The 14,899-nt window shown below is 42.0% G+C and overlaps 2 protein-coding genes across 3 annotated transcripts in view; one reads left to right on the plus strand and one right to left on the minus strand.

Annotated features, from left to right (window-relative positions):
- The window catches only part of LOC306933815 (DNA repair protein XRCC4-like), an 88,324-nt gene extending 85,453 nt beyond the window's left edge, over window positions 1–2,871 (minus strand). For both annotated transcript variants that reach the window (XM_079516139.1, XM_079516140.1), the window contains exon 1: window positions 2,730–2,871. The gene's annotated coding sequence lies outside the window, so the exon portion shown is untranslated. The remainder of the gene's footprint in view (window positions 1–2,729) is intronic.
- Window positions 2,872–3,029: 158 nt separating this feature from the next.
- Window positions 3,030–10,326, plus strand: LOC306933285 (protein kish-A). The gene is made up of 5 exons (XM_079515433.1): window positions 3,030–3,263; window positions 4,971–5,080; window positions 8,627–8,661; window positions 8,793–8,878; window positions 9,248–10,326. The coding sequence occupies exons 1-4, from the start codon at window positions 3,261–3,263 to the stop codon at window positions 8,858–8,860; spliced, it is 216 nt and encodes a 71-aa protein (XP_079371559.1). The 5' UTR covers window positions 3,030–3,260; the 3' UTR covers window positions 8,861–8,878; window positions 9,248–10,326.
- The last annotated feature ends 4,573 nt before the right edge of the window (window positions 10,327–14,899 follow it).

Here is a 14,899-nt window from a genome sequence, read left to right on the forward strand (position 1 = left end):
TTTAATCATTTTTTTATATATTTTTCTTTCCAAACAATTTACCAAATAGCGTAAGTAGTTGATTACGTGTTGTAAGCTTGTAGATCTGCTATTTCTGCTATTTTTGAAAAATGTTTGAAAATGTATGGACATTTTTCAACATGGAAACGATTGACGATTATGCAAGAATAATTGTGATTATCTAAAATAATGGCAATTTGGCGATTATGTAATAATTGTGACAGGCCTAACGCCCACCGGACGCGTTGCGTCTCCGTCGCGTGCGTCTCCGTCGCGTGCGTCAAAAAACGAACCGGGGCAATTTTAATGTCACGCAACGCAACGTGGGCAGTGGAGCCACCCTTCATTGATTAAAAATTGAACATTCCCTGACGGTGACGGAGACGCGGAGACGCTGACGCGCCTGGTGGAGCCCCGGTGTTAGGCCTCATTCACACGTATCAAACGCAATCAAACAAATGTTTGTCAGATGAGGGGGGAGGGGCAGAACACCATCAGCAATCAAACACAAATGTTTGGTCAAACCATGTGACTCCCATTGGAAAAGCATTGTGGTGGCCCAACAAAAAAAGAATGACCAAACATTTGTTTGATTGGTGTTTGATACGTGTGAATGAGGCCCAACTATAGCACCTCAAAGGCATTGTAAGCAAAACGTCAGAGCTCTCAAAACAAACTGATCATCAGGTTACTAAACCTCACATGTCACACCTGGGACCCCTGCTCATTATGCTAGGTTGAGATGGCTCAGGGTGGAGGACACTGGACAGATATTCCTCGTAGTTTGACGGGTAAAAGCTATGTCAAAAACATGACACACACACGCACACGCACTCGCACACACACACACACACACACCAGAGGGAGCTCCACCTGATCTCGTTCAACCCAGATAAGGCACAAACATGGGGTTAAATTAATTCTACCGTTATGCCACCAAAAACCAACAGCCATCAAAAATGGTGACTCATCCAGAGTCCAATTTGCAACTCGTCCTAGTATCCTAGACAAGCTCTCAGGGTGTTTTGTCGTATCCTCCGTAATCATTGTATAATCGCACCACTGTACTTTCTGCCAAATGTTAATTAGTATTCAATCAATCAATCAACCAATCAAATGCCACATTTCTTAACCACTTGCAACCCAGCTGCTCTACATCCTCACCTTGAGGATGTAGTGCCTTCATCCTATCTTCCCATTCAATATGTTATTATCCCATCACAACACAATCTGTTCAACACCAAATGGACCCGTAATCCAGTGGTTCTGGTTCTCAAACTTTTCAAGGCCACGACCTCCCCAAAAATAATCCTATTGGAACTGGGGAGGGGACCCTGACAAGCAATTGGAATTGCCGGAGTTGAGGCATACATTTTTGTTCCACAGAAACATATTGTGAAAATGATGTTGTACTGTAGATCGGCTACTTTCAAAACATGTTTGCCTCTTTCTTTTGTAATAGTTGTCATTTTGGCCAATTTTGTAAAGTATAGTTTGTTGATTACTTTTGACACAGGAATGAACTTTTAGAGGTATTAAAATGATCTTAAGTCTTAAATTGTGTCACTTTTTAGAAATGTGGACATACCCTGGCTAGGCCTGTATACACAACTTATACCGTATGTTACATTTGTTTACAAACAATATTGCATTAGGCAAATCACATGGGGACCCCCACCAAAAACACCACTGCCATGTAAAATCCATTTGTAAAGTCTCAGGCGCGTTATAGGCTATAGCGTACCTTGACATTAATGAATACATTTGAGAACCAGTGCTCTACTAGTTGGATGCTTCCAACGTTTTCTGAAAAATACAAAGGATTGAGTGCGAACGGGAAAAATAAATAATAATTTGGAAAGGAGAAAAGGGAAACATTCCGGTAGTTTGCGTTTATAGACTCTGTAAATAAATGTAGGCCTACCAAAGTACCAATTCAAAATATAAAGTGCTTTCCCCAAAGCCACAAATATTACCCGGCCATAACCAAGGCAGAGGATGTTACACAATACACATACTTTGCGTTCCATGATACTCTGTATTGTTTCATAGCTTCTGTTTTAATCCTGGGGAGATGATCTATATATATATATTATATATATATATATATATATATAATTTTGTACGTATGCATAATGCCTCTCTAATAGCAATTGGGGTCCCTGGTACAAATTATATTCAGATGGGGGTCTGCGGCCACTTTACTTAGCTACAGTACACCTCAATGTGGGGGTCCTTGACATGAACATGTTTTGAGAAGCATCTTTTTTGCTGTCCTCCCATGTTGCATGAGATGCTGTTTTTGAATCGTATCAGTGCAGAAGCACCTTTCAAGTTACAAATCACTGGGGGGAGGCTTCTACAGCTCACCCACTGACACGCGCACGCACGCGCGCGCACACACACACACGCACACTAAAGTTAATGTAGGCTACTGTGCTTTTCTTTTTCGGGGAAGTGTGTATAGTCCCAGACTAGTTATGCAAATGCATTAGCCTTGATACAAGACTGTCATATTATATTATTATTGTATATTATATCGTTATTCTATTATTATTATAACAGCATGGTGGACCCTGTTGGAAACAAGCGTAATGCTTATTGGGTCACAGTTAACAGCCTTTGTATTGAGTTTGTGCTCGAAATGTACTGTAATTCTGCAAACTGTTAATAAATATTTCAATCAATCAAAAAAAAAAGCAACAAAATAACAGTGATATCAAACTTACGTGCATAAGGCGAATCAGCAAGGAGGTGTCCGCGCGCTGCACGTTGTTTATAAATAATGTTTTGAATGTTTCTTTATAAAATTATGTTTTCAGAAACTTCTACTTCCTCAATGAATGCAAGTGGATGGGGGGAAAATCCAGATGAACGTCAATCCCTCTCGACCAATCAGAGAGCACGACGCGGTGACGTACGACCCTACGAGCCGGTACGTTAAGTTACGTTATATTGATTACCTTCAGGTTTTGGACGTAAGTAAAAAGTAAACCAGAAACCTGCATTTCATTTCTTACTTAAGTCAAATAACATTTGCCTGCTACGAGTTGTAGCCTACAATATGAATCATCATCAATAAATGGAAATACTCCAAGTAACAGAATACCTGGTCCTGGCTGGCTGGCTCTAACATTTCCATAGATATAACTTTACGCCACTCGCTACGTTAGTAACGTAACCTACGTAATGTGATCATGTGTACGTAAGGAGGCGGAGCCGCGGAAGTGTGATGTGTCTTCTCTGAAACAGCAACAGTAATGGTGAGGAGTTGTCTTTGCTTAATTCAAACGGTTATGCGTCAATACACACTTTGGCATTAATATGAACTACTTATTTTAAATAAATATATATTTATCGTGTTCCCGTCGGCATTTTAAATTGCACACGCTAAAAGGTTTGCCGCTTGTTACTACGAATGACGACACCAATGCTAATGATGCTAGCATGAGCAGCTAACGAAGCTAAATGCCAAGTGGCAATCATGAGTTGACTTTCGTTTGTATTGTTCTTCAAGTTCAACACGCATGATCGACACCGAAGGATCGATCATCTATAATCGATACAGCCCAGCCTGTGTGTTTGACTGTAGATGTGATCATTGTGGTCGGTGGATGTTAAATGCCATGCAAACAACCTGTGTCTTTTTGCCAAATGCCACGTAATGAGAGGGAGTCGGTTACTTATGAGACAGACTTAAGACAGCTCACAGCTCACACAATCTTCTGTTTTTGAATGGCCGAATTGAATTGGAAATCTAAAACCTGCAAAGTAACAGTAACTAAAGCTGTCAAATAGTGCAATATTTGCCTCTGACATGAAGTGGAGTAGAAGTAGGTGGTGGAAAGCCTGGTGAGGCGAGGTTAGAGTAGAAGTACTGTATTATTTAAAAAAGAAAAACATTTATGTTAATTTTATCCAAATGTTTTCAAACACATGCCAGGAACCGTCGGAAACGATTGCAACAATAAGTGCAAAATAACTTTGAGCCCAAAAAATATATTTTGATTGTCAGGTGATTAGGTAATAATTGTGATAAGCCTAGTATTGCCAAGTATGAGATTCACACAGGTTACAGTATGTTTGGTATACATGGAGGTGTTATAGATACAGGGAGAGAGAGATAGTCAAAACAACACAACCTTAAACATTTATCAGTCTACACAATATTGGCAAAATAATACACAGATATTAGACACAACTATGGGTCCTGACTCCCGAACCTCGGTTCCAGGCAGGTACCGAACCGAACATGCTTGGGTACCGGCCCGGGTACCCATTCAAATAATTCAATTTTAGGATGCAGTGAACATGCAGCTCACTGTAGTATCCAAAAAAAATGGCTCAACTGTTAAATAAAGGAGAGAAATTAGAGAATGTTTAATGTCTTAAATTAAACCATTTGACCTCTTATTTAAGTTATTTTATACCATTTTGGAACCGAAATAGGGAACCGTTACGAACCGGAATCGATAAGCAGAACTGGAATTGGTACCGGACTCATAAAAGTCCTAACGATAATACCCATCCCTAGACATAACGCCGGGGTTCCACTGGACGTGTGCGTGCGTCAAAAAACGAACCGGGGCAATTTTAAAGCAGTCACCGAACGCAGCGCAACGCAGGCAGTGGAGCCACCCTTCATTGATTAAAAAGGGAACATTCCCTGACAGAGACGCGACGCTGGAGCCCTGCCGTAACAGACAAAGATCACTAATCTTATTTAATCTTATGTCATTGGCACTCGTTGCCGCACTCGAATGATCAACTGACACAACAGCTGGAAGAACAATCATTGTCTGTTTGTTGTGTCTCGTCCAACTGCTTTTGATCAACATATTTCTAGTATCTAACACTGGCTCCATTTTATGCAATAACTGACCCATCATACTATGTATATTATATCTGTCCGTCAGACCGTCTGTGTATATATGGTTCTGATTGTGTTGCCATTTGGTCCTGTCTTGCAGTCGGCCATCTTTAACTTCCAGTCTCTGCTGACGGTGGTGTTGCTGCTCATCTGTACGTGTGCCTACATCAGAGCCATGGCCCCCAGCCTGCTGGACAAGAATAAGACCGGGTGAGTCTCAGCGGTTTACACTTAACAGTCGCCCGACAGCCCGTAGCAAGTCGATAAAACGTTCGGGCATGTGGAGTTTGCTTTCAGGTTGCCCGACGGGAAAGTGTGTTTGAATGGGGAAGCAACAAGTCTTCATTAAATATTATTGGTTATTCATGGAAGAACAAATACGGAAGCAGTAGTAGCAGTAAGTAGAAGCACTTGCAGTTGTCGCCACTCTGCAGTTATCAATTGGATTTAACATTCATCGGAGTACATTAAAGCTCACAACACGGTGCATCATCATGACAGTCATCATCATCATAACCTTTATTTCAGCTCGGAGTACAGTTGAGGGGCAGGCAAAACAAAAAAAAAGTTCTTTTTTTTTTCTTTTTTTTTTTAGTTTTTTTTGTCCGTGCTGTTCTGGCACCCTAGGTTCTAACCCTAACCCTAGTTCTAACCCTAGGTTCTAGGCCTAAGTGCATATGGTTGATATGAAATGAAAAGTGTATCATAATAAACAGTGAGGCTCAGTCAGTCTAATCATATGCCAGCAACACCAGAGGGAGTTCAACAAACCATGTGCAACCCAGATTCGGCACAAACAAGTATTGATTGATTGATTGATTGATTGAACTATTTATTAACAGTTTGCAGAATTACAGTAGCCTACATTTCAAGCACAACTCAATACAAAGACTGTTAAGTGCGAGTGGACGACCCAATAAAGCATTACACTTGTTTACAAGAGGGTCCACCTAAATTCATTTCACTCCTATGCCACAAAAATGTGGAACGCCCTACCAACTGTCATTAAGACATGTAAATCCCTTTACTCCACCCACCCCTTTTCTCCCTCACTGTATATGTTTTTCCCCCTTTTTACCTCCTTTATGATGATTTCCTGTTTTTGGCTTTATAGAAGTGTATAGTGTACAAAATGTTATGATGAATTGGAACAAGGTGGACCCTCTTGTAAACAAGTGTAATGCTTTATGGTGTCGTCCACTCACAGAGTTAACAGTTAACAGTTTTTGTATTGAGTTGTGCAAATGTACTGTAAACTGTTAATACAAACTTAAATCAATCAATCAAGCAATAATGTTAACTCATGGCTTGGGGACTGGGGATGCGCGCAGTTGCTGCGTGGTGTGGAGCGGCTGGAAGTTGAACCTTTCAATTCATCATATTAAATCTATCAGTTAACTTGGAATTTGTTTAATATATTTAAGATTTAGGTTCCATGATGAGGGGACGTTTTTGAATGGTGAGGTGTTTGTTTCATGCGATGCGCTGCGCTGCTCTTCGGGCATTTCATTGGAGTGAGAATGGTTGCCATTGCGATTCCAAGTGAAGACAGTGTGCGGGATTCTTTTTTTCTCTACTTCTCAGTTCCAGTTATCCGACGCACCTGTCGGACTTTTTCTTATAGTCAGTCAAAAGATAAAAACAGTTCTGTCCGTCCTGTCTGTACAGCTCTCTCGCTCTCTCTCTCCCCCTTTCTCTTCTCGTCTCTCGCTGACAGACATCAATACAAAGTTGAAACAGTTACAACGATGCGCCCTTATCCATAGGCTACACGTTTAGCCTAATGTTTCTCTCTCTCTCTCTCTCTCTCTCTCTCTCTCCCCCTTTCTCTTCTCGTCTCTCGCTGACAGACATCAATACAAAGTTGAAACCGTTACAACGATGCGCCCTTATCCATAGGCTACACGTTTATCCTAATGTTTCTCTCTCTCTCTCTCTCTCTGACGGTCTGAGCAATGCACGATGCACCTGGCTGTTACAATAGCGCGAGGTATTAATATTCGCTCAAAACAAAGTCGGACAGTGTTTTAAATTAGGCTACTCCAAACCAGCCCCACCTATAAATGTTGTCTGTTCAATGGGATCGCAGGAAAAAGACGCTCAACACAATCCGTTCGCTTTTTTATTTCTTTTTTTAACAGCGGGCTGCGGGAGATGTCTGACGCAGTTGATTTGATTGACACCCGAACACGTGTTGCGGCGTTGACATGCCAATCTTTCCTTAATAAAACTGTAGTCCATAATATCCGTTCCAAAACTCTGTTTGCCTGCACCCCCTGTTACCTCCTCCTGATAGCTAAAGCCCCCCCCCCCCCCCCCAACACCCAGAATGGTTATTTGGCCCAAAAGGATTTATATATATTATAATCACACAAGTCCGGATCGTTTGCAGCTGGGGTTAATTACCTCGCACTGCGCAAGGGTCTTCACAATAGCGCTGTTGTGGATTTAATTTTGGTAAACTGGATAACAACAGAAAAACGTGTGTGTGAGCTGTGAGGGGAGGCCGCGCGTGGAAGAGGAATGACACTGTACTGGAACTGCACTAGAGACACACAGCTGCTATATACATCTCCGTATACGGTGTTTTACCGGATTTTGCAGACCTGCTCTATACAGCTCGCGGGGGGGGGGGGGGGGGGGGGGGGTGCGGTGCGGTGCGGTAATTATCGCCATACCGGTGGTATGGGGGCCGACAATAACCGCGGTAATAAAAAATCCCATACCGCCCCAGCCCTAGCCAAGATACAATCAACAGAGATGACATTCACATTACAGCAACATCAAAATACTTAAATCAGAAGACATAAAACCCTAAAAAAAATTCTCAAAAGAACTAAAACAGATAAACCAAAACAAATTAAATCAAGCGCAGTTACAATCCTGAACAAAAAGATTGGAAAGCATTTCCCTGAATTGACCCAAAGATGGAAGTGATCTGATCTTCTGCATCATTCCAATCAGAAGGGCTGCCTTGCCTAGCTCTGTCTGAGCAAAAGGAACATTGAGCATCAGGAACTCGGGCTGGGGTTCAGCTCTGCAGGGTTGGCCACAACACAATAGAGTGTGTTCTACCTTACAGTAATAATAGTTTATTAAGTTATTTTAAGATTAAATGTGTATAATTGGTCAAACTAGCAATAGCATCTTCCATAAAACCCCAATAGGGGTATTGCATAAAATCCCAATCAGAGTGACATTTCTCTTGCCGTTGTTTTTAATTGTATTTGTTTGATGTATGGTTGATATTAATTACAATCTTCCTGTAAATGCGTTAACACAATCATTCCCGGGATTCCTTCAAAATAGGAGCTCTGGATGCCGGAGAAATATTTTGCTAGCTTACCTTGGTCTCGATTTTATTATATCGCTAGAAGCTCCAAAAAACGTTCATATTTTGTGGGAGAGACTGATGAGGAGCAGAAATGAAGCGCTAGTATATCCATCAGATCAAAACCACGGAGAGCGCCCTGGATTAGGAGAGACGAGGCATTCTTTCTGCCACAGATAAGTCAACGGTAAGCTAATATGAGTGTAGAGAACGAAGGACAGTGGCCGAGAGTCGGACTGAAAAATAAAAAAAAGGAAAACGTTCAGAATATTCTTCTCTCGCCTGGTATTGAGGATGCACTAGGACGTGTACACAAGTCCAATGCATCCCTCGATTGGAATCCCTAGGACGTGTGGCCACGTCCTACGGACGGAATGTGTTCATATGAAGTATATGTGTAACTTGTGTCTTTCTCTCTCTTCCAGGCCTTTGGGGATTTTCTGGAAATGTGCAAGAATAGGTAAACATGTTTCTCTGTTATTGGCATTTGGCACCACTGATTTGGGAAACGGTTGCTAGTGTATTACTGTTTCATAGATGGCAGATTGAGCCTAACGAAACATAAATTGTTGTTTGTTGGAATCCATGCAGGTGAGCGTAAGAGTCCCTGGGTAGCGTGCTGTTGTGTCGTCATGGCCTTCAGTATCCTCTTCCAGTAGGCGGCGGCGCTCCACTCAGGTAGGGCTGTCCCAATGTTTTTATGATTTACTTTATTGTGTGTAACGCTGTTTCTCATCATGTTTTCATGTGTTCTACTTAATTAGTATAATAACACCTGTGAAGGAAGTAGTAAGGAATAGGCCCAATGTCTTTTCCAGTGTGGCTGCTGTGCATATAGAGCCTATCGGTGGATTCACCAATGTTACTTTTCAGGATTCAAATTCAAAAGTAGCAGATCGACGAGCTCTAAACGCCTTGCTTCGGTGCCGCGTTTCGAACTTGCGTATCTGCTGCTTTTGTGAAGTTAAAATGTGGAGACGGCAACAATATGTATTATATATACTTGTTGTTATAATGGATTAACGGTAACTGTCCCCTACACACACAGGAGCAGACATGAAGCATCCTGGAAGCACAACACGGACAGTCAGTCGCTTGTCAGTCACTACACAGTGTCAGAAGACCACCAGGGCCATGCAAAGACAGAGGGAGGGAGGGAGGGAGCGGGTGGGCCGACTGGAGGACCAGAGACCACCACAGTTCTCTCTACTCTAGTGTGTGTGTGTGTGTGTGTGTGTGTGTGTGTGTGTGTGTGTGTGTGTGTGTGTGTGTGTGTGTGTGTGTGTGTGTGTGTGTGTGTGTGTGTGTGTGTGTGTGTGTGTGTGTGTGTGTGTGTGTGTGTGTGTGTGTGTGTGTGTGTGTGTGCACTTAATGTGACATGTTTACTACAGATGATGTGTATGTCGTGGGAAAACCTTGTATGTCCAGAAACTGTTAATCTTCAGACAAAAAAAAGAGAGCCATGTGTTCCCAATGGATCCAATGTAAGTTAATAATGTAGGTCACAAGGCTGCTTGCTAATACTTATCATTGGTTCATAATGTTTGGGTAAAGAGCTGATCTACAAGCTTACAAATCTGTCGCAAATTTACAAACCTTTTCTGCTATTTACCCGAAAACTAAACCTAAAAAGTTAAAATACAAGGTTATATGTTGGATACAAGCTGTGTGCGTGCGTGTGTGTGCATTTATTGATGTATGAATCAATCAAATCTGTATGCTTAGATTTGTGTATGGATGTAAGGGGCCAATGCTTCCTCGGTTATCTCTTATTTTACTGGTTTGGTTTAAGCAGGAAATGGTCATTCTATCGTCACCTGTGGGATCAGATGCTACAGAGTTGGTCGAAACATTTCCGAAGGGTGGCTTTCTTTCCAAGAAAATATCTCCATTTCTGTTTAGTTTTTTTCCCTTTTGGAATGGTTTTCGAAATTGACTCGAATCATTAGGAGGCGGCCCATATTGGCATTTTGTATATAAAGAGAGGGCCTTTTTTGCGGGGCAACTTTCGGAAGTATGTCCTGATTCCTGAATCAGCATTGTGTATGAAATGGAAGGAATGTGAGTTTTAATATAATGTCATGTTCATCACACGACAAAGTAAACATGACTGAATGAATCTAAACTCTTTGTCTCATGGCTCATTTACATTTTGTCATTCAGTAGAAATGGGGTTTTTAAACATTCTTTTATAAGACATGGCAATTTGCCATTATTTACTGTACGTGTCAAAGAGATTATTTGTAATATACAGTATTGATCACTAACCCAACTGGCCTTTACACTTCATTTAATTTTTAACCACTTTCAATATGTAGTCCCATTCTGTCTAAGCTCAGAGCTTAGACAGAAGAGCTTGTATATCTGCTTGTTTTTTACTTGTTAGTTAGTGTAGAAATTTAAGGACTTTTCAGACCTTTTAAATACCCAAGACAGACGTAAAGAAAAGAGAAAAAGACTTATTACTGCATCAAAAAAAGTAATCAACTGGTCAAACATTGGCCAAATTGTCAAATAATATAAGAAACGTGTAAAGATTTTGAAAATAGCTGATCTACTGTACAAGCTCACACAGCTTGTAGATCTCTTTATTTTTATATCAATATATCTATGAAATTGAGTAAAACTAAATGCAATGTCTACAATTCCAAGTGCTTTTAAGGGTGCGGGGGGTCCCCGGTTCAAATATGATTGCTTTAGCGCAGTGGTTTTCAACCAGTGGTCTTTTAGGTGGTTCCAGGTGGTCCCCAGCTCAATGATGGAGAGTTGGTAACCAAATGGACCCTTATAGATATTTAACTCTTTAGAGCATAAAATGAAACCGAATGGAACGTACTGGTCGATTTGGTATCATTTTACGCTCTCAAGAGTGAAATTATTGTGAAACATCTGCATTACTTCATTTACAAGAAGTCTACACAAATGTATTCATATTTTGATCATCGTTTGCCAAAAGCATGGAATTGTAGACAAAATTGTAGACAAAATATTCAATAGTTTTGGTTCCGAGAGGCTAAATCTCATCAAATGGTGGACCGTGGCTCAAATGCAGAATAAATAATGGGCCTTTAAATGCTTTAGGGGGCCCCCAGTTAAAATATGATTGCTTTGTGTGGGAGGAGGGGTGTTCAAATATGATTGGTTTGGGGGTCGCAGCCTGAAAAGGTTGAGAACCACAGATCTAGAGCACAGGTTCAGGGGTCATCAATATGTCCGTACACGGACAATGTGTCAGTGGCAAAGACTAGGCCTTGTCTGTGGCAAATCAAGATCAAGATTTTTCTGTTTTACACACCATTATAATGTTCTTGTTTAGATCATAATGGCCAATTACTGAATGTCACTCTCTTGGTTTTCTTCAGAATGTGTATGACAGTGATTTACTATGACACATTAGGAGTCGTCAACTGTACTAGTGGTTCTCAAAAGTTTTATTTCCAAGAACCCCATAACTCTGTACACGCTCAGAGTTACAAATATGTTATGGTCATCCAGGGCTAACTCTTTATGTGAGATAGCCCTGGATGACCCCCTAGTATAACTGAAGTTTCTGTCCACCGCTTTACAGTGTGTGAAAAGGTTTGGTTTGGTTCACATGATGTTTCAAAATACTGCAGTGTGTAGAGGGGGAGAGAGAGTTGCTCAACCTTAAAGCAGCCAGCCAGGTCAGCCAGTTGTTTTGATTTCACACACACACACACACACACACACACACACACACACAGCTCTAAGAGTCTTGGACGCAGTGGAGCACGAAATGTGGGTCTGATGGGGACAGCTCAGTGATGTCACTGTTTTGTTCTGCCATTCTGCCTTTTGCCATCTATTTAGCGAGTGCCAAAGACCATTTATTGTAGATTGGAACGACACACTGCAAGGCGCAGAAGGCCAGAACATTCAAACAAACGTAGTACTGTGACAGATAAAGGTGTTTGGGGGTTCAGTGTTGCTATAGTTAAACTATAAACTAAGACGAAATAATAAACTAGAATTGACACGTTTAATAAAAAAAAATAACGGGTTTACAACAATTACAAACATATAACTGAAACTATTGTTTGTTTACTTTTCATCTTAGTAAGCTATTAAGCCCTGTTAACAATCTGCAAAAATAGCCGATCTACGAGTTTTGTAGTGCTAAGCTTGTCAATCGGCTATTTACACTATTTTTATACTGTATATTTAAACGAAAATGAACACAAAAACAAAAAAGGCTTGTCAACGAGGAACATTCACAGTAGATTGGAGCCAACGGCAGCAGCCAGAACATTCAAACAAATATGTCAAAACAGATAAAAGTAGCAGATAAAAAAGTTACGAGTTGCAATCTGCTACTTTTGATACTTTTGAGTGACGCTGTAGTATGATCAAGTAGGGCGTTAATTTACAACAACAAAAATGTGACAACTACTATTGTGAGTTGTGACAGTAGACCGTGTGCAAACTGTGCATGCATAAAGTGAGTGGCAAATCGATTGGCAAAGTGAGTTTAACGTTGTTACAATCAGATAGGACTTCTGTTTGGATGTATGGGATGTCAAGGCCAGAAAGTAGTTTTTTGCCACTCAGTAAGCATTCCCGCATAACTTCCAGGTATGATGATATCAGGCGCATACCCTCTATACCTGAACCTTACTCAAAGTGCTCAATCCTAGTACTTCAAAGTGTGTGTGTGTGTGGGTGTGGGTGTGGGTGTGTCTCATGTTTTTGACATAGCTTTTACCCGTCAAACTACAAGGAATATCTGTCCAGTGTCCTCCACCCTGAGCCATCTCAACCTAGCATAATGAGCTCTGACATTTTGCTGTGTTGTCTCATCAACTGCTCCGTTCCCATGGCAACCATGACAGATCAAGTACCAAAACCAAAATCTCTCTCTCTCTCTCCCAGCGCATGTATGGACACCTGCCCGTTGGCTTCAGGCTCTCTCTCTCTCTCTCTCTCTCTCTCTCTCTCTCTCTCTCTCTCTCTCTCTCTCTCTCTCTCTCCCAGCGCATGTATGGACACCTGCCCGTTGGCTTCAGGCTCTCTCTCTCTCTCTCTCTCCCAGCGCATGTATATGGACACCTGCCCGTTGGCTTCGGGCGTCCGCCTCAGTGCCTGCAGTAAGTAGAAACACTGTCCACTGCTTGGAGTGGACAGAGAGACCCAGTCACCCAGAGCCCCTGTATGTGAGCCATGGAAACCCCACGGTGCAAATCCTTATCACTATTGTCACAGGCATCCCAGCTGGGGAAATATTCAGCATTTTTTGTATTTGAAACCTTTTTGAGTGGTGCAACCACTCCATTACACAGCTATGTGTAATGGAGGTAGCCTGGCTAATAAACCAGACTCAAATCACACTGTCGTGTGGTATTTGAGTCTGGAGATGCTGTGTATGGATCTTGTTTCCTGGGGGGCGGGTTCAAACATTTTCTCTTTGACGCAATTGGTCAGAGCTACTGTCAGTCAAAGGTCTCAAGCGTTGAACGTCACTGTACCAAAGCCCGCCCATATTGCATACCGTGTCCCGATTGTCCACACCAGTTCTCTGGTGTAGGAAATGGGCGTACAATTGAGCCTCTCCAGACCGTAATCCGCCGGCAGGCAATTTTTTTTTTGCCAACGGCTGATTCGGTCTGGCTTAATAGCCAGGCTATAATGGAGGCACTCTTACAACAATAGCCATACGATATCCTACTATAAATGCACCACGTCTCTGTACGTATGTGTGTACATGTGTACGTCTGTAATCAACGTAACTCAACCGTTTACCCCACCGAGTACAGTGCCCGGCCTTGAGTCGGTGGTGGTATACACCGTTGTCCAGAAACATCACAAAAGGCTCTGGTCAGGCTCTGCCAGTGGACCTCGGATCTCGGGTGTGCCTTAGCCTTTATTCCTACATTTCTTTGCCAAATGTAACTCTTGAAAAACATTTTAACATAGGTCAACTACTAGACGATCTACATCGACAGGTTGTGAGCTTGTAGATGGGCAATTTGAACTATTTTAAAAATAGTAAAAAATGGTAAATAAGTTAAGGGGTAAGGGGTGGCGCAAGATATTGCACATTGTCCCTCACCTGTGCAATTCCCAGCCTCTGCCTCAGCCAATTTATTGCCATGGCAACCCCACACCTGCGATTTGATTACTTAACCAGTCCACTTTTCACAGTCAGTTTGCACTCTTCAGACACAGGCAGACAGATAAAGAGATCTCCATTTGGGACACAGACAGACGGTTAAAACACCGGTTATTGCACTAGGTTCCCAACTTGCATCGTTCCCAAGTAGGCCGGTGGCCGATGGGCACAGGTCTAGTACCCACCAAGCCAAATTACGTCATGATGACGTCCTCCGATGACTCCGGTGACAGGGCTAGGCCAGATCACAGCCCATATGGGATGATCTTTACGTCATTTCCAGGACGTCTTCTCCAGTTGAAATAATATAGCTTATTCTGGGCCAGATCTGACTAGTTATGATATGACTTAAGTTGATCTGACCTCGATCGGACTCTCTCTGATTCATCCAGGGACGTCTGTCTTGGGCAGAATTTGTGTTGGTTGAAATCAGGTGATTTTCTGGGCCAGATCTGACTAGTCTTGGTTTGAACGTGATCTGGCCCCAATCGAGACGTCACTAATTCGTCCAGGTCCTGACCGTGTTTGCTGGGTATTATGAATGAACCACTTGAGCCCTATTTCAAATAGC

Source organism: Electrona antarctica, assembly GCF_951216825.1.
Source record: "Electrona antarctica genome assembly, chromosome: 12".
NCBI classification, from domain to species: Eukaryota; Metazoa; Chordata; class Actinopteri; order Myctophiformes; family Myctophidae; genus Electrona; species Electrona antarctica.

Excerpts from the sequence above, each read along its gene's own strand:
- LOC306933285 (XM_079515433.1), top strand. Across the intron at positions 5,081-8,626 it reads CTGGACAAGAATAAGACCGG|GCCTTTGGGGATTTTCTGGA; the intron begins GTGAGTCTCAGC and ends TCTCTCTTCCAG. Across the intron at positions 8,662-8,792 it reads CTGGAAATGTGCAAGAATAG|GTGAGCGTAAGAGTCCCTGG; the intron begins GTAAACATGTTT and ends GAATCCATGCAG.